Source organism: Diabrotica virgifera, chromosome 7 (genome assembly GCF_917563875.1).
Source record: "Diabrotica virgifera virgifera chromosome 7, PGI_DIABVI_V3a".
Lineage (NCBI taxonomy): Eukaryota > Metazoa > Arthropoda > Insecta > Coleoptera > Chrysomelidae > Diabrotica > Diabrotica virgifera.
The window spans coordinates 116,059,083-116,079,775 of NC_065449.1; the positions used below are offsets into that span (position 1 = coordinate 116,059,083).

The window sequence follows — 20,693 nt, forward strand, 5'->3', positions numbered from 1 at the left end:
CATTTGACTTGAGCTTTCAAATGCTGTAAGCAGGATTGCTATTTTATTTTTCAATCAAAAGTTATTCGGGTTCAAAAATTGCAATTTTTCGATTTTTTGAAAGTTCAACCGCATTTCTTTCGAAAACTAGGCATCCTACGAAAAAACTTGTAAAAACATTGTTTCCTAAGAATGGCCCAAAGAATACAAAAAAATGTTTTGTTTTGCGAAAAATCGCTGTTACGTGATTCCTAAAGTTATTTTTTTATAACAATCTTATCGACATCCGGATCAACTGTTCCTCAAAAAATTCGTGTTCTACGGATCAAAATACATAAAAAGAACTTGGATAAGTCCATCTGAATTAGGGAGGCCGTTGTACCCCCACTGGCGACAGGACTAAAAGGCCAATAGACTAACATGGGCAGGATATGTGATACGCAGTAACGACAATCTCCTTACAAACAATGCATTTTAGGAAAGACTAGATGGGATAAAATCTGCACGACGGCCTAGAAAATGGTGGAAAGATGCAATTAGAGAGAAGGTGGTGAAAATGGGAATAAAATGATAGGAAATAGTGCCACAGGATCGACAAACATGAAAGACAATAGTAAACGCGACAAAGACTCACTAAGCGTTGTAACGCCATTGATGATGATGATGAAATTAACAACAGCTGATGAAAAAAGACAAGAATAAAGAAACAAACGCCCATACGATACTCATTAATCTTCAGAAAGCATATGGTAGGGGTTCCTCGAGATGTCCTGTGGCGGGCGCTCAGTAAGAAAGCTGATGATTATGTGAAGATTGTGATAGACATGTATGAGAGAGTAATGACTAGGGTTAGGATAATTTAACAGAGACTGATAAATTTCACGTGAAAGTAGGATTGCATTAGGGCTCAGTACTTCTCTCTTCAATCCTGACCTCCCGGAGGGAGTGTAGTGGTCGATGTGATGTCGTGTATTGTCCGTCTCCAAAGATTTCTGTCTCTGGTCATTTCTTTTAACTCATGCATAGGTGTTTTGCATATTCCTGTAATTTGATCCATCCATCTTGTTGGGGATCTTCCTCGTGATCTTCGGCCTTCCACCTTTCCTTGTATAATGAGTCTTTCCACGTTTTATGTGTTTGCTCTTATAACATGTCCACAGTATTTTAATTGTTAGTTTTAAGCGCAGTGCTTACTCGATATTTATTCCCATTAGTGTTGGATCAGATAAGAGGGCCACGACAGGTTAATTTTTCGTGGTATTTAATGTATTAGGTCTTGGGCCCACATATAAAATTATTATTTATGACCACACCGTTGAAACTTTTTGTACTTGTTATTTGGGTGGAGTCGGACAAATTTGGAGCTTGGCGCATTATGGTAGTGGGGCGTTTGTCTGTCAAGCGGTGACGAAGTTGTCAATTTTATGCAAAAAAATTATAACCACACTGGTGATTTTATTTTAATCAATGGTTTTTATCATATAAACAGCGAAAACAATTTTGTCGGACAAAAATGTTGGGCCATATGACGCGTCGGACACGCTAAATATGTCAAATTTATGAAAAACATAAATTTATTACCACATGGATAATTTAACTGAATCTACCATAAAAGCTTTTTACAATAATGTGGTAACCTTATCGGACAATTTTCACGGGGCATATGCGCAGTCGGATCCGCCGAAGATGTCAATTTCCTGAATTTTTTTATTGACAACCATTTTTCCGACAAAAATAGGAGGTTATATGTATTATATTCTAAATCAAAAAATCTATGTGTCGGATAAAAACATTGGGGCAAATCGACAGTCGGACAAAAAATCTAATTTTTATTAGTAAACTATACTTTTAAACTATGCTGGGTTCGTGCATCCCTTATCTTGACAATCATTTTTCCGACAAAAGTAGTAGACTACTATTCTAAAAAAAAGTGCCCGACAAAAATATTGTTGCAAACCGACATGACAGTCGGACAAAAAATTTAATTTTTATTAGTAAACTATACTTCTAAACTATGCTTTTTTCGTGCATTTTTCCGACAAAAGTAATAGGTTACAAGTAATTATATTTTTAAACAAAAAATGTAATTGTCTGACAAAAATGTTAAGGCAAACCAACAGAAAACTTAATTCTTTTAGGCTATCGACGAGGAGCAATCGTAAAAAAAATTTAAAGCAGTTTTTCTCGGTTACTTTTGAATCGATTTAGCTGAAAATTGGTACACACACTACAATATTTAAAAGAGCATGACGTAGAGCTGTACCCAAAATTTTCCGGCCAGAGGGAAAATTTTGGAAAAATTATGATCTAATAATTTGAGTACATACTACTTGAACAATGACAAACATCGTTCTGCAGTTTTTTTTTCGAATTTAAAAAAAAATCGACACAAGTAGGAGGATAGTTATGTATCTTGTAAATCAAAAAATCTAAGTGTCCGACAAAATATTGGGGCAAATCGAAAGTCGGACAAAAAATTTAATTTTTATTAGTAAACTACACTTTTAAACTATGCTGGGTTCGTGCATCCCTTATCTTCACAACCATTTTTCCGACAAAAGTGGTAGGTTGCAAGTAATTATATTCTTAAACAAAATATGTAATTGTCTGACAAAAATGTTGGATCAAACGAACAGAAAACTTAATTCTTTTAGGCTATCGACGAGGAGGTATTATCATAAAAAATTTAATACAATTTTTCTTGGTTATTTTTGAATCGATTTAGCTGAAAATTGGTACACACACAAAGTACAACATTTAAAAGAGCACGACGTAGAGATGTACCCAAAATTTTCCAAAATATTTTCCGAAAACGGGGAATATTTTGGAAAAATTGTGATCTGGAAATGTGCGTACATGCTCCTTGAACAATGACAAACATCTTTCTGTAGTTTTTGTCTCGAATTAAAAAGAATCCGACAAAAGTAGGAAGTTATAAGTAATTATATTCTAAATCAAAAAATCTAACTGTCGGACAAAAATATTGGGGCAAATCGACAGTCGGACAAAAAATTTATTTTTATTAGTAAACTATACTTTTAAACTATGCTGGGTTCGTGCATCCCTTATCTTCACAACTATTTTTCCGACAAAAGTAGTAGTTTACAAGTAATTATATTCTTAAACAAAAAATGTAATTGTCTGACAAAAATGTTGGGGTAAACGGACAGAAAACTTAATTCTTTTAGGCTATCGACGAAGAGGAATTGTCAAAAAAAATTTAATACAGTTTTTCTTGGTTATGTTTGAATCGATTTAGCTGAAAATTGGTACACACACTAAGTACAACATTTAAAAGAGCATGACATAGATCTGTACCCAAAATTTTCCACAAATTTTTTCTGACAACGGGAAAAATTTTGGAAAAATTGTGATCTGGAAATGTGTGTGCATGCTCCTTGAACAATGACAAACATCTCTCTGTATTTTTTTTTCTCGAATTAAAAAAAATCAGACAAAAGTAGGAGGTTATAAGTAATTATATTCTAAATCAAAAAATCTAAGTGTCGGACAAAAATATTGGGGCAAATCGACAGTCGGACATAAAATTTAATTTTTATTAGTAAACTATACTTATAAACTATGCTGGGTTCGTGCATCCCTTATTTTCACAACCATTTTTCCGACAAAATTAGTAGGTTACAAGTAATTATATTCTTAAACATAAAATGTAATTGTCTAACAAAAATATTGGGGCAAACGAACAGAAAGCTTAATTCTTTGAGGCTATCGACGAAGAGGTATTGTCAAAAAAAACTTTAAAACAGTTCCTCGTACCCGAAAGTCGTACAAAAAATTTAATTTTTATTAATAAACTATACTTTTAAACTATGCTGGGTTTATGCATCCCTTATATTTACAATCATTTTTCCGACAAAAGTAGTAAGTTACAAGTAATTATATTCTTAAACAAAAAATGTAATTGTCTGACAAAAATGTTGGGGCAAACGAACAGAAAACTTAATTCTTTTAGGCTGTCGACGAGGAGTTATTATCAAAAAAATATTTACAACAGTTCTTCTCGGTTATTTTTGAATCGATTTAGTTGAAAATTGGTACACACTCTAAGTACAACATTTAAATGGGCATGACGTAGAGCTGTACCCAAAATTTTCACCATTGGCGCGCATACGGGTAATATGAGCCGAAAAATACGTAATATAATATGAAGTCAAAAATGTATAAAAATTACTTTTTTTTAAATTGTACCAAAACGCCCCATTATTTTTGTCCGACAAGTGATCCAATATGCATTACACATGTAAAAAACAGTACAAAATAAAAATAACATCTGTGGTAATAAATAAAAAAATTCCAGGAAATTGACATCTTCGGCGCATGTGAACCCGACTCCGCATATGCCCCGTGAAAATTGTCCGACAAGGTTACCATAACACATTATTGTAAAAAGGTTTTATGGTAGATACCGTTAAAATTATCCATGTGGTAATAAATTTATTATTTTCATAAATTTGACATATTTAGCGTGTCCGACGCGTCATATGCCCCAATATTTTTGTCCTACAAAATTGTTTTCGCTGTTTATATGATAAAAACCAATATAAAAACCAATTAAACCAATTAAAATAAAATGACCAATGTGGTTATAAATTTTTTTCTTGCATAAAATTGACAACTTCGTGACCGTTTGACAGACAAACGCCCCTCTGCCATAATGCGCTAAGCTCCAAATTTGTCCGACTCCACCAAAATAACAAGTACAAAAAGTTTCAACGGTGTGGTTATAAATAATAATTTTATACAGTGCTAGTCAAAAGTCCGTACCCCCCCCTCGTATCTTTTGAAGGGTTATACCTATAATAGTGAAATTTGGAGAGAGGAAATAAACGGACGTAAGCTTCTTAACTAGTCATGACAGGTGACGTAATAGTGACAAATGACGTTACAGAGCCACTGTGACCGATAATTTTAAATGGGACCTTATGGCAAGTGATACCTCGTTTGAAAGGTATTCAAAATACCTATTCAGTTATACTAATTTTGAGTTTAAGCTAATTTTGATGAATAAATGAAATAAATATAAAATTGGAGTTTCGCATTTAATTAATAAAAATTCAAAATTCCTCACATAATTACTTGTCCAAAAGGTTGACGTTGACATAAAAACTACTAGAAATTTGAAAAACATCAAACTTTTTGACAAAAAAACCATAGGCGGACAGTTGAATTTTTATTAATTAAATGCGAAACTAAAATATTATATTCATTTAATTTATTCACCAAAATTCAAATCAACTAAAACCCAAAAAAATTAGTATAACTGAATAGGTATTTTGAATACCTTTCAAACGAAGTATCACTTGCCATGGGGTCCCATTTAAAATTATTGGTCACAGTGGCTCTGCAACGTCATATGTCACTATTACGTCACCTGTCATGACTAGTTAAGAAGCTTACGTCCGTTTATTTCCTCCCTCCAAATTTCACTATTATAGGTATAACCGTTCAAAAGATACGAGGGGGGGTACGGACTTTTGACTAGCACTGTATGTGGGCCTAAGACCTATATTCTGATGATGTGCTAGTAGAAAATATTGAAAATAATTTAAAACAAAAGCTGGAACAGTGGATAGAAGATCTTGCAAAAATAGGTTTAAATCTTAATAGCACAAAAACAGAGAATTTGGAATATTCGTTTAAATTTGAAGTTACTACAAAAAGAAAATCACTTTGGATGGTGAAAATGATTGTGAAAAGTGATTGTTTTTAAGTGCCAAAATAGGTATTAAAGTACCTAGAATAGGTATTAAAGTGTAACGGGGAAATATATGAAGATGCATGTACATTACGAGGGACCGCTGATCTGTTAGTTCCTGGAAGAGATACGGTACGAGGACCTGGGGGAGAGGCTTAGGTAGGACATGTCGCCAAAGGGGATTGATATTGGTATGACCCAAAATAGAAACTTATGGAAAAATATCATTAGAAAGAAAATGATAAGAATAATTATTGAGAAAAAACATAAATGCTATACCGAATGCTTACTATGTAGCGATAATGTCGTTTTTCTAGTTTTTCTCATGATTCACAATGAAATTAGTAACAAGAAAATTGTACTATCATGATTGGATGTGGTTGTATTTTCAGAGAATAACTTTGTATATTATTATTACTTTTTCTGAAAGGTCTTTTTAGGTTAAACTTGATTTCATGTAATCAATTGAGCATGCTCTAGTAAATTCGTCAAAAGAAACCATGAGAAAAATACTAACAATACCCTTTTAAAGTTTTTTTAATGGGTATATTTGTCTTAACTATATTTAGGTAGATAAAACTAAAAATGTTGTCATTTTAAAAGTTGGTAGCCTGGTGGCAGGGCCGGATTTAAGGGGGCGCAGGCTGGGCAGCTGCCCGGGGCCCCCACATTTCGGGGGCCCTCACAAAGCCCCAAACATAAGAGGTTCATTTAAACAGATATTAGCAGGAGGTGCAGGAACTCGACATAAATGTATGACAACTATAAAATAAAGAAGCGTAGGAGCTTCTTCATTTTTGAATATTTTACTGTAACAAGTTACAGCCCTGGTACTTTTTATTATTTAAAATTATATTTATAAAGGTAGTTAATGGTAGGAGGTAGGGCCCCTACACCAATTCGGCCCAGGAGCCCCCACTGCCTTAAATCGGGTTCTGCCTGGTAGTTAGATAGTTAGATATAGCCATCAGCGGCAAATATTTCTATATAAATTTATTGTAGTTAAAATATAAATAAATTTCACATATAAACAATAACTGAGTAGTTCATATTTTAAATATTCATTTAAACATTTTAGAACTTGGGATCAAAAACACAAGTTCAGGCACCTCCTTGGAAAAACCAAGATTATAGTAGCGATACAGGATCAGGACCCACTGTAGACCGAAGGCTGCCTACAAGTCGATCAACTCCCGCTACAGGTTTTTCAGAATTTTCCAGTACTTCACGTCTTCCTAAAGCACAAAACCCTACTATCACGCTTCTTCAGAAAGCTAGAGGTAAGTGTATATGAATAAATTATTCGATATGTGAAATTTTGTTTTAGGCAATAGAACTGATCGATAAAGATCTCGGAAAGCTTTTTTCTTTTACTCTTTTTCCGCCTTTATATTGGAGAAATTATCTATATTTCATTGATTTTTCATTGTTACCTTACGTAATCATACATACATTACATACATGTTCATACATGCCTTTAATTTAGGTCATCAATAAATATTTTTTTAAGAAAGCCTTTTTACAATACAGAACAAATCAAACACAATAGGCATACAACCACTATAAACGAATCAGAAACGAAACGAACACTTTAGTCAGACAAATAAAATGGGGACACTGGGAGAGCTTCTCAAAACAGATGGAACACGATTTCTATGGAACATAAAAGGAAATATGGAGAATGACCAGAGTACAAAGAAAGAGATGAACGAACTAATAAAAACATGACACATTCAGAGAGAAATTTGGCCAGACTATTTTCGATCTCTATTTGCTAAAGGTGACGATAATGAACAACCAACACCTGAAGTGACAACAAACGAAAAAATAAGCATTTAAGAAGCAGGTAAAGGTACCATTAAGGAAATTAGAAAATAGAAAATCACCAGGAGGGGACGGAATATCGAATAAACTCCTAAATTACGGAGGACAAGATCTGACCAAACAACTATTAAAACTCATCCAAAAAATAATAGAACAAAACACAATATTACAAAAATACATATCAAGCATCCTAATATCTCCCTTCAAAAAGGGAGCCAAATCGGACATGGGGAATTACACAGGAATTAATTAATTAAACACAACACTAAAATTAAAGACCAAAGTGATAACGAAAAAACTGAATAAAATTATAACAACAGCCGAAGAACAACAAGGTTTTAGATTGGAAAGATTATGCACCGACGCTATATTTATAATGAGGCCGGTTCAAGAGAAATCATTAGAATACAACAAACCGGCATACTTATATTTCGTGGACCCTAAGAAGGCATTCGACAGGTTCACATTAAATCACGTTATCCATTTATTGTATGCAAAAGAGGCATTAGGCCTAGAGGTACCTCTAGGCATTAATTAGAACAATCGAAAATATCTACAAAAACAACACAATAAAAGTAGATGAAGAACTAACTGACCCAATTGAAGCTGGCAATGGGATAAGACAGGGAAACTCCCTGAGTCATCTATTGTTGAACCTGATCGTGGATGAAGTAATAAAAAAGTAAGAACTAAAAAAGGATACCAGATGGGAGAAAAATAACTTAAAATAATCTGCTATTAGTTCCAAGTAATGAAGCTTAAAATAGGACAAAACCTCGCAATTTTTACAGAATGGATCGATTTGCTTAAAAATTTGAAAATAAGTAGTGGATAGTCCAAGGATCAAAATATATATGATGCCGAAAGGCGCCTTTATCATTGGGTGGTTGCGACCCCATCCCGGGGGTGGAAATTTTTTATTATTTAGTGAGCTATTGATGATAAAAACTTGTTATAACATGCAAAAACCACCTTTACCAACCCTTTCAAAGTCACCTCTTTTTGCAAATGATGATTTTAAAAAGATTTAATATTAATAGTCGTATAGATCTTGTAAAAACCTACAAAATTCTTTTTTGCCAAACTTTCTAAAGTAAAAAATAAAATGTTACGGTTAAAAAATCAATATATTTTTTTGAAAAAAAAAAGGGAGAAATCCTCTAATAATGTAAGTTAGCGGTGTTTTTAGTCATTGACCTTATTCATTCTTCTTTATTTATGTATTATTAATAGATTCTAGAAATTTGACTGGCTTAGAATGATCAGTTTTTAAAAAACTGGAGTTAAAAGCGAATAACGAATTTTTGTAGTTTGGTAAAAAATGCCATTTCCTTCAGAATGGAAAGATTAGCATCAGAGATACGAAAAAATGTTTAAATACAAAATTGTAGGTTATTTAATTCCCAAGAACATGGTTTGAAAAAAATTTTTTTTTCGTCAAAAATTGAGTGAATCGTAAAGGAGTATATCGAAAAACATTGATTTTTTTCGATATAAAACTAACACATTCGATAGCGATTAAATCGAAAACTATATATTAACTTTATCAAAAAAATGTATAGAACATTTTTTGCTTAGAATGAACGTTTTTATCAACTATATTTTTGCTCAACTATATTTTTGTCAAAATATAATAAAAAATTTGGTGGAAACCACCCCCATGGTAAAAGCGTCTTTCGGAATCATATTGATTTTGATTATTGGACTATCCACTACTTATTCTCAAATTTTCAAGCAAATCGATATATTCTGTAAAAATTGCGAGGTGAAAAGCATCGGTTCCTGGACTATATACAGACGACGCAATACGAATATCTCAAAGTGAAGATGATCTACATCTACAACGTATGCTGCAAAAATTTAATATAACCGCTAGAAAATGTGACATGTTAATTTCCCCAAAACAGACCAAATGCATGGTTATAATAGCAAATTTAATAAGATGTAAATTACATAGAACTGGAGGGTCAGATAAATCGAACAAGTCATTAAGTTTAAATATCTAGGCATAACACTATATTTAGAGCTTACAATACCGGGATTCCGGGATCCCGAATACCGGAATCCCGGACGATTTTTGTCCGGTATTCGATACCGGTATTTATAATAAAAATACCGGTATTTCGGTATTAGCTTAATTTATGAAAAGTGAATTGATGCACAATAAACTTTCTTCTAAAATATTTTTTGCTATTACAAGAAATTATTTTTGAAGATAAACAACCAATATCATTGTAAAAAATATTTATTAAACACGCTTATTACATATACAAGTCAAGTATAGCGCTTTCTAAAAGCGTGAATTTCACGCGAAGGGTTATATCAGTTTCTACGACCAAATTATTAAATCTCGTCTATACAAATACATAAAATGAGTTATATAAAAATTCTTAAATTTTTAAAATTAGACTACTTTATTTTATAAATAAGCCGTAAGATAATCAGAATTGCTTTTACATTTTTAGATCTAGTTTTCATTTTTTTTGTGTATTGTGGTGTATAAATTAGGCTCACTTATTTTCTAAATTATTTATAATAATTGAAAATATATAGCAGTCTAAACACAGAGTAGTCTATATTGAATATATGTCAGAGTAAGTTAATCTTTGTATCAATATATTTTAAAGTTAAATTAATTTAAAAATAGAAAATTTCAAAAGTAAAAGTACTATATGCAAAATTTATCCTAGAATCAAATATATAGTTTTTCTATTTGCACCTTTTTTGTATCTATCTACTCCTACTCTCTATGTAATATTATAAACAACATCTTCTCATTTGAAAACAAAATTTAAAAGGTTTCATATATAGGGCTTTTCATCGATTCTCATTTGTTTCGAGCTTCTGTCATATGTTGTATAATCTGTGTATAATATTAATATACACGGATTATATGACATATGACAGAAGCTCGAAACAAATGACTGTGAATGAAAAGCCGTATTATTTAATATGAAGTCGATATAACAACTGAGGATGGTATAAATATAACGTGGATATTTTTTATTCATAATACCGGTTTTAATACCGGGATCCCGGTATTTGAAATTTTAAATACCAAATACCGGTATTGAGATTTTGGCTCGGTATTGTAAGCCCTAACTATATTGCTAACAGAAGTGAAAGATCAAGTGAACAAAGCAAACAGAGCCGCAGGTTGCCTTAATGAAACAATATAGAGAAATAAAAATATCAGAAAAGAAGTGACAGGCAGAATTTACAAAACAGTCATCAGACCAATAATGACATACACGGCAGAAACACGACGTAATACAGAAAGGATAAAAAGAATACTAGAAAGCCCTTCGAAGAATCGATGGTAAGACACTATGTAATAGAGCTAGAAGTGCAGATATACGACGGATATGCAAGGTGGACAACACAACGGATGTTGGCGATCATCTGGCAATCTTCACTTTATCTGCAGCAACGCGGAAAAGCTGCACAGATGTTTTGTTGAACCAGGTTCTGAGGTTCTTTAACCAGGATGTTCTTCTCCTTCCTGGGCCTCGCTTTTCAAATATTTTTCCTTTCAGGATGGCTTGTAAGCTTCTAGAATGGCTTGTAAGCTTGTAGGCCTGGCTTAGGCGACGTTATTTCTTTTTCAAGTTGGCTATCTATCCAATGGCTCAAGTATGTATGTGTATGGATTGCCCTATTCTAACACGTCATTATTAACTGTAAATACTAGGGGTACATTCTATTTTCTCTAAGTTACCATTATTTAGATTTTTTTTTTCATTAATAGAGCCTATAAACTGACTGTGCTTATTTACTTTTTGTGACTATTTACTTATGAGTATTACTGCATACATACTTACTTATTTTGAATGTTTACAGACTGTTAACCGACTGCTAGATTACGTGTTGTCTGCATATAAAATTCTGGCTATTTAAACACAAAGCTCATTGTTACCCCTTTGTTAATTTTTTTAAAAACCATTTTAAATAAGAGCTCGGAATACGAGTTAAACAATATGGACGACAACAAGCACCCTTGTCGCACACCCCGCTGTCTAATTTTGGTCATTTTTTTCTAGATTAATTTTTGTCTCAAATATTTTCCATCCAATCCAATGTCTTGTAGGGTGACACTGAATGACTAAAACCGACAAAACAGAGAAAGATTATATTTGTTGATCGTAATAATTTTGGCTTCATACAAGGTCTGGCAAAAGGACGGATGTTTTTACTAATCAACACTATTGGTCATTTTGCAACAGTTACAGCCTGGAGATTACATACAACGAATACACTTCGCACGTGGGATGAAAGCAATTATCGACCAAAATGGGTACCTCATTTTGTTCGTGTGAGTGATGAAGCTCAATTTGAACTTAATGGAATGGTTAACCAGCAGAGTTTTTGGTTATTGGAATAATGAAAATCTGCTACAATTATACGAAACACCGTTACTCACCCCAAAAATAACGGTTTGGTGCGCTGTATCGCAAATTTGCATCATCGGTCCTTACTTCTTCGTCTTCGAAAACAGTGATGGCAATGCTATTACGTGAACTTGGAACGCTATGGTAAAATAATCACCAACTTCTTTTCACTTAAATTACGACAACGAGTTCCATTCCTACGTGTGTGGCTCCAATAGGATGTGGTGACCGCCTACCTTCAGTGGTAGCCTTATTTCCAGGTTTGGTGATGTTCATTGTTATCCGCCTCCGCGCATTGACCGCCTCCGCGGTCCCCAAATCTATCAATCTGCGATTATTTTCTATGGGAATACCTAAAGGCTCGTGTATATGAGCAAAACCCCTGAACTTTGGACGATATAAAGTAGGCAATTCGCGTGGAAGTCGCCAAGTTGGGAGAATGATGTTGGAGATTCTACGCGAACTTTCAAGAACACCTCCAGCAATGCATCGGCAAAAATGGTCACCTAATGACTGATGTGATTTTTCACACTCAATTATGACAAATGCTATTTCATTGTAACCCGAATCCGTCAATCAATTCGTTTTTGAATAAAAATTTGTGATTTTTTAAACACTGTCCGTCTTTTTGTGCCGGACGGCACAAATTACGGATTAGTCTAATATTTTTCCTGTGTCATACATTGTATTAAACACCCAAAACAAGCAGATCGATGTTATCCTCATTTAAAAGTATTAAAATTCCAGTGTAAATGTTATGAAATTCGGGACTGATTTTTGCTTTTAGTTATATGGCACTTTAAATTTTAAAATTTTCTTAAGCCAAGTCTATCATTTTCAAACAATTCCTTGATATATCTGTTGCATTCTGTTAATATATCTTGGGTGCTCTTTATTAAATATCCGTCAGTAGTGTGCGTATTTTTTTAATTTTCTTTTACATAAAATAGTAACGTTTGTTTTCAACTTTTTTTCTTTTATTCGTGAATATATTTGGTAATTAAAAGGCTGATATGTTTAATACAGTTATAATGATTGATTCATACGATAAATTGACATGTATAAATGATGTAAAGAAGGACTCTCCTTCCTTCAATTTAAGGTCATCATAGTTGCACTTTTCCAAAATAAAAGTAAAACTAATTTTAAAATCGATCTGTTTCAGCGTAAACAGATAACGGGTAGATAAACGGGAATATTTTGAGGTTTCAAACCTCAAACCGCAAACTTTCACACTATATAACCCTCAGTTTATATACAATGTTCTTGAACTCCTAAGTGGAGCATAGAGCTTCAGTGAAAACGCGCCATCGGGTTCTATTTTGCGCTAGGGCCTTCACCTCATTCCAAGACTTTCCTTGACTTCTTATCTCGTCCATGATGGATCTTCTCCAAGTTTGTGCTGGGCGACCTCTTTTTCTCTTTCCTTGGGGATTCCACTCTAGGGCATTTTTTGCAATACTGGAACTATCTTTTCGGAGTGTGTGACCTATCCACCCCCACTTTCTGTATTTTATTTCATTTTCTACCCTCTTTTGTTGGGTCAGGTGTAGCAGATCTTCGTTTCTGATGGTGTTTGGCCAGAAAATACGAACAATTCTTCGTAGACATTTGTTAACAAAGACCTGCAATTTGTCTGTAAGGTATTTTGTCACTTTCCAGGTTTCACATCCATAGAGTAGAACAGACATAACATTTGACTGGAATATTCGGATCTTTGTCCTTGTAGTATATTCTCCAGACCTCCAAACAGGGTTAAGAATGCTGAAAGCTTGTTGAGCTTTTCGTATCCTCATACGAATATCGTCTTCTGTACCTCCGCTTTCTGTTATGACACTTCCAAGGTACGTGAAGTTCTCCACATTTTCAATCTGCTTGTTGTCGATATTAAATAGCGTGTTGTTCCTTGCATTTATTCTCATCGACTTGGTTTTACCAATATTGATTTTTAAACCTATTTTATTGGCCTCAGTGGATAGTGTTTCCAATTGGTCGGCCACATCCTGGAACCTTTGTCCTAACAGGCAGATATCGTCGGCGTATTCCAGATCACTTAGGCGTGTGGTTAACGTCCATTGTATCCCTTTTGTGTCGAAGTCTAGTTTGGAGAGAACATAGTCCAGAGCTATGTTAAACAGAAACGGAGAAAGCACACATCCCTGTCTGACTCCAGTAAGTACGTCAAATTCGTCACTGTTGACCCCATTGTGTGTCACGCTGCACGTCGCCTCAGTGTACAGTGACTTTATAATGGAAATTATTTTATGAGGAATGGTTCTTAGCTCTAAAATTTTCCATATAGCAGCATGAGACAGGCTGTCAAAGGCACGTTCGAAATCGACAAAGACCATGTATAGAGGTGTGTTCCAGTCAACCGATTGTTCCATTATTACCCTCACTGTATTAATGTGATCTATGCAGGAAGATTCTGGTCTAAAACCTGCTTGATTCGCTCGAAATTCAACCTTGTTTGTTAATCTTTTATGTATGATGATCGTAAAAATTTTATTTATGACGGTAAGCAAGGTTATTCGTCTCCAATTTTTGCACAGTGTGAGGTTGCCCTTTTTTGGAAGCTTAATAATATTACCTTTTTTCCAGCCCGCTGGAATGCGGTTTGTTTCCCACACCTCTCGGATTATGGGGAGCAAAAGTTCAGCGGTTAGATGCGGGTCAGTTTTAAGTAGTTCGGCAGCAATGTTATCGATTCCCGGGGACCTGTTATTTCTCAGAGATTTGATAGCTGTTATTATCTCCATTTTGGAAGGGGACTCGCAAGATATATGCAAGTCTACATTCTGCGGGTTTTCGACAATTTCATCCGCGTTATCCCTGGGCGTGCCTAGCATCTCCTGAAAGTGCTCTTTCCATCTCTCTACTTGATCATCCGTTGTAGTAAGTAATTCACCTGTCTTGGATCTTACAATGTTCGAACAGTTGGGCCCATTTTTTGTTAATCGTCTGGTAATTTGGTACAGCTCTCTAGTCCTGTTGTGTTGTGCAGCTGTTTCTGCTTGTTTTGCCAGTTCTTCAGCCCACCTTCTTTTGTCTCTTCTTGCATTCCTTTTAAATGCTTTATTTAGTGTTTCATATTCTTGTTGTCGGTTCGTTCTTCCTTCTACAGTTCTTGCTTGCAAGATATCTTTTTTTCGTTGTTTTCTTTCCTCGATAAGATTCCAAGTTTCATCTGATATCCATTCCTTTCTATCTTTCTCTTTTTTACCCAGTTTGTCTTCAGCTATTTCTGTCAGAACATTTGCCAAATCTTCCCAGCTATTTACTTCACGTTCTCTTGTTTTTACTTGAAGCTCCTCCCTAAACATGTGTTTTCCTGGAAGAGTTTTTAATTTGTTCAGGTTATATGTGGGTCTGTTGGTGTTTCTTGTGATTTTGTTTTTGTTTTTTGCCATCTTGATTTTAATGGTACCAATTAACAGATGGTGGTCACTTGCGATGTCTGCTCCTCTTTTATTTCGTACATCAAGAAGAGATGATCTCCATCTTTTTGATATGGCGATGTGATCTATTTGGTTTTCTCTGGTATGACCAGGGGCAGTCCATGTTACCTTGTGAATATTCTTATGTGGGAAGATGGTTCCACCAATAACTAAACGGTGATTGGAGCAAAAATTTGTAAAGCGCTCTCCATTTTCATTCATCATTCCCAGGCCATGTTTTCCCATTACGGTTTCTAAATTAATATTATCTTCTCCAACTTTGGCGTTCATATCGCCCATCACTATTAGGATATCGCCTTTGTTTACTTGTTGGGTTGTTTGTTCTAGTTGTTCGTAGAAAATGTCTTTATCTTCGAGGAGAGATGTGTTCGTAGGAGCATAGCACTGAATAACTGTTATCTTACGGTATCTGGTATAAAATCTGACAGTCATAATTCTGTCATTAATGGGTTTCCATGAAATGAGGCTTTTTTTGGCTTGTTTACTGAGTAGAAGACCCACTCCGCTCTCGTGACTTCCATTTTCTTTACCACTATATAATAGAAGTTCTCCTGTTTGGGTATGGTGTTCACCATTGCCCAACCATCTTACTTCCGATAGACCAACAAAGCTTAATTTATATCTGTTTAATTCTTTTACTGCTTGAGCCAGTTTAGAAATCTCATACAGTGTTTTTACATTCCAGCAACCAAATCGTGTCCGTGTTTTCGGTGATGCCAAAGTCGTCAACATTTGATCCGTCCGGTTTGTTTCTACCAAAGTTTCAGTAATAATATAAAATTTAAGATGGGTAGGTTATTGGCCTTCCGCACCCGAGTCTGGTGCCGGGGCTGCCGACTGTAGCTTCCAGACAAGCCTCAGGGGGTAGTGGTCCTGGAGGTGGCAACGACATTTCCTTCGTGCGAGTGCGTGTTTATTATAGGAGTGCGTGTCTGGTTTGGACGTTCTGAACGCAGTTTGATAGGTTGCGCGACATATACATGCCCCGCTTCCCCCACGTCCAGACGGCCCTTGCCATTCACCCACGGGCAAAAGGACTCCAATCTCACGCGGGGTGAGTTGGAGGTGGGTATCGGGGTTTGGTCGTTGAGGGTTAGGTGTCGACAGGATTTCAAGGAAGAGGACAGCGGAATGCTGCTCCTATTAGTCGCCTTCTACGATCAAGTCAGGAGATACTGTGGGTGAATTCTACTTGGGCGGCCCGCATCCCACACGGGGAAACCCTCAGTTTAATAAAAACAATTAAGTACCTGTTAGAAGTAAGGGTAAGAACAGAACAAGTGGGTCGAGGTGGAGGTTTAGGTCGCGGTGGATGCTACTAGTTAAGTCGCGGTCGATGTCGACAGCACATAGCAAGGAGGTCACCTGCGCTGTCAGCCGAGCTAGAACCACTATCAAGTGAAGTAGTTTAATGAAATTTGAATGACAAAAAGACTGTGCTTGGGCGACGTTGTGTCAGTCAAGTGATGATAGTGATTAAATGTCAGCTGTAAATAATCAGATCCTCCTTCATATTTCAAAAATTTACTGAATTTAATTACTTTAAAAATTCAAAAATAAACTGAATACAAAAAAGGGATTATATAAAAAGTATCAACTCAGATAGCGCAGGTAATGACAACTTGGCTTCGAACGGACCAATCACAGGGAAGCATCCTTGTAGGCCGCGCAGTAGACATCCATGTAAAACAAATTCTTTTTATTTTTAAAAGCATCGATGTAAACCTCCTGGATGGCATCGCGCTAAACCTCCACCGCCACTTACCTGCTCTGATCTCTGCCATTCACCACAATGTGTTTGTTTTACATGGATATCGGCATCGACCGCGACCTCCACCTCCACCTCCACCGGACCCACTTGTTCTGTTCTTACCCTTAGAGTCCCTTATTAAGCGTGATCATAAGGAAAGATATTTCTTTACTAATCTTCTGAGTAAACTTAACAATGCTTTCTTCATTATACTACTGCTTTCTTCTTCTTAGCTTCATATCGTTAATTTATGGGCATAGGCCTCTCCCAACTCCTTCCAGCTATCTTAACCTGAGCTTCCAATATGTTCCGGCGTTTTATATTATCTACTCATCTATCCTTCCTCTTGGACATCTATCTACCATTATAAAGTATCCAATGTTGTATTGTGGCGTTCCAACGTTGGTGTATTTGTCTAACAGTGTGACCTCCGAAGCTCCATTTCAGTTTGGAAATTTTTGTTGTGATATCTTCGACTTTTGTTTTTGATCTTATCCAGTCGTTGCTCTTTCTATCTGACAGTCGTATACCTAACATGGCTCTTTCCATGGCCCTTTCTGTTGTGTCTTAGTAACTGAATACTCCTTTATTATGGTAAAATAATTGTTAGAATTTGTTTCCACATGCAAATCCACTTTCGAATTAACTTTATTTTTAACACTTTTACTGCTTAAAATTTTTATTGTGTGTATATCATTTATGCTGCTTTCATTCATAGAGTTCCTATTTTTTGTTTTAGAAGGTCAACTTCCAAAAGGAGCATCCTATATTGATCAAGAACCAAGACAATACAGGCTGAAAAACGAGAGACCTCCTATAGCTGGACCTGGAGAAATTTGTAAGTATTTCCATATAGGATAGATGTGTATATATTTTTAGTCTATTATCATGTATTCCTCAGAAAATGATATATACTACGAAAAATGGACTATTCCGAATGAATCCCAGCAACGTAAGGATAACCGTGTTATCCTTACTTAGGGCAACAAAGATACATTGTGTACCTTAATAATGTTTGATAGTCTGCTGTCACTAGCATATTCCAGTCATAAATTCAGTAATTAAGTAAGTAGTGGAAAATATAAAGAAACAAAAATTTCCCCCTCCAATATATGTGAACCACCAACAGCTTGAATACGTAAACCAATACAAATATCTTGGCTACTGGTTCAACAATCAACTTGATTATAAACAAGAAGTAAGACGGGAATAGAGGGGGCCCGACAAGGCTTTATCAAAATGAAAAGCTTAATTTGTAACAGTAGCCTTATATGTCGTTTTCTGCATTGCATTTCTGCGATACTTTTGTATGGAACGGAGGCCTGGACACTCAACGAAACGCTGATGAATAAGTTAGAAGCCTTTGCATTCTGGCTTTATAGAATCTTGAAATACCTTGGACAGCCCCACACCACGAAAGAAAATGTTGTGAGGAGAATAGGTACAGATAGGGAGCTGCTAAAGATCATCAAAGTTATTAAAGGGCTGGATTTTGATATGGACTGAATGAGCTATAGCTCAAGGTGGCAGAATTCAGGGGGCGGCCAATGGTGGATAGCCCAGGGGTGGCAAATCTTCAAATCCGCCTCTGGAAAAGTTAGATACCTGGGACACATAAAACAGGGTTCCAGTAAGCGCCAGATTTCGTGGCTTAGAAATATCAGATACTGGACTGGCCTTTATTCAACATCTTTATTTAGGATATTGGACAGAGACAAATTTGCAAGAGTAGTCGCTAACCTCCACTAAAGGAGATAGCACTACAAGAAGAAGAAGAAGTAAGTAGTAAATTCATTTAAAATTTTAAACTACTACCTTAGCGTTTTTGTTTTCTGGACAGAGCCTGAACCATCGTCTGCTAGTTTATTCTCAGTGAAGAGAATGCAATTCGGTCACCTAGTTCACCAGCATATTCTAGTCTAAGTAGTAAATTCATTTGAAATTTTAAACTACTACGTTAATGTTTTATTTTCTGGTCAAAGCCTAAACCATAGAGCGCTAGATCATTCGCAGTGTGATCATTCACTTGAAACTCATGAGTATTATTAACATAATGTTGCTTGTTGCTATTTCTATAAGTATTTGGTCATTGTCATTGAGAACCCTCCTGATAATACGTTCCAAGGAGAACAAAATGTTACTAAAAGAAAATCTTGTACTTTTTTGTGGGAATAAGAAGTAAAACGGCATTATTGATTGATTGATTTTAGTATATAGGTATGCGGAACAATTTCCAGAGCATTGAAAAAAGAAAACTTATAAAACACTACTTTAGAGACAATGAAATTTTTTATAAATATTCTATGTATCTTGTATCTGTACTTGCTATCTTGTTTGATAATTATTTTAAAAATGTCTTAATACATCATCATTTATGATGTAGATAAAAAAATTTCAATAAATCCTATACTTATACATTTATTTTCTATTTTGATAAAATATTTTAAACTTTTTAGTGTACCAAATTAAACACGAGTATACAAGCGAATCCGAAAACGAAAGATCTCGAAAAATGACAGACTTAGGGCCTAGAAAATTCGAAGGAATTGGTCCCGTTACCAAAGATGGTCTTCCACTGGTTCTTAGATCTGTAAGTATTATATTTTTTTTACTTTTTTTTAATATCAAATTTTTAACATGACACATATTTACTTACTTTTTTATGCTATGTTCTGGCTGCTGATGTAGTCTCTATTTGTCTTATTACTGTTTTTACCCATTCTACAACAATAAAATGTGAAAACCGTGAATTATCTATGTCTGTCTGTCCGTCCGTAAACACAACTCCTCCATTATTAAATTAAAATAGAGTCAGAAGTGAGGTGTCGGATGACAGCTTATAACCCAAAGATAGTATTAAAGGTGAGAAAATGGATCTTACAATTTCGGTTCCACAGCTGCAACCGGAAGTACTATTTTGAAAGCGCCGAAATAGTGCAGGCAATATATTATTCGACGCGCCCTAGCAAGTCGAGATCAAATAATATACTTCCAGTTTTTCTATGACTTCCAGTTAAAAAGTTGAAACTATTATTGGTATTTATGTCATTTCTGGTTAACACATTAACCGCCACACTAACATTTTTTGTTTGTGTCGTCAGGCTCCACCTGCAGAATCTCAATGTTAATGTGAATTATATTTAACTCACTAAGCGCCTGAGCCAAACAAGGCGCGAGTTAAATACAACTCGCGTGGCGTTCAATGTGTTAAAAAGTTATGACCGGAAGTTTATCGACTTCCGATTCTACTTCCATTCACGCTGTGTGAAAAACTAAGACTTACGAAGTCCAATTGCTTGTTATTTTCTTTAATATTAAAATTCCATGTTTCTTATGTCGTTCACACAATTTTATTGTTTCTTTCTGTTTTGTGCGCATTTCTGGTATTCTTGGCTTGTTGTTGATGTATATAGTTAAAAATGAACTGATAAAGAGTAGCAATATTAAACAATTTTAAAAATATTAGAGAATATGAAAATTGATCAGAATATAAAAGCCAAAACTAATGTGAAACTCTATATACTATTGTATAAGACCATGATGTTTGCTTATCTACAAAAAATGTGCAAATACGTTAA

General features: G+C 35.0%; 1 protein-coding gene across 14 annotated transcripts in view; it reads left to right on the plus strand.

Moving 5' to 3' along the window:
* The window catches only part of LOC114328625 (uncharacterized), an 895,031-nt gene that overhangs the window by 670,379 nt on the left and 203,959 nt on the right, over positions 1–20,693 (plus strand). For all 14 annotated transcript variants that reach the window (XM_050655804.1, XM_028277517.2, XM_028277519.2 and 11 more), the window contains 3 exons: positions 6,774–6,975; positions 17,855–17,953; positions 19,572–19,705. In XM_050655804.1, coding sequence (XP_050511761.1) covers positions 6,774–6,975; positions 17,855–17,953; positions 19,572–19,705 — 435 coding nt within the window. The remainder of the gene's footprint in view (positions 1–6,773; positions 6,976–17,854; positions 17,954–19,571; positions 19,706–20,693) is intronic.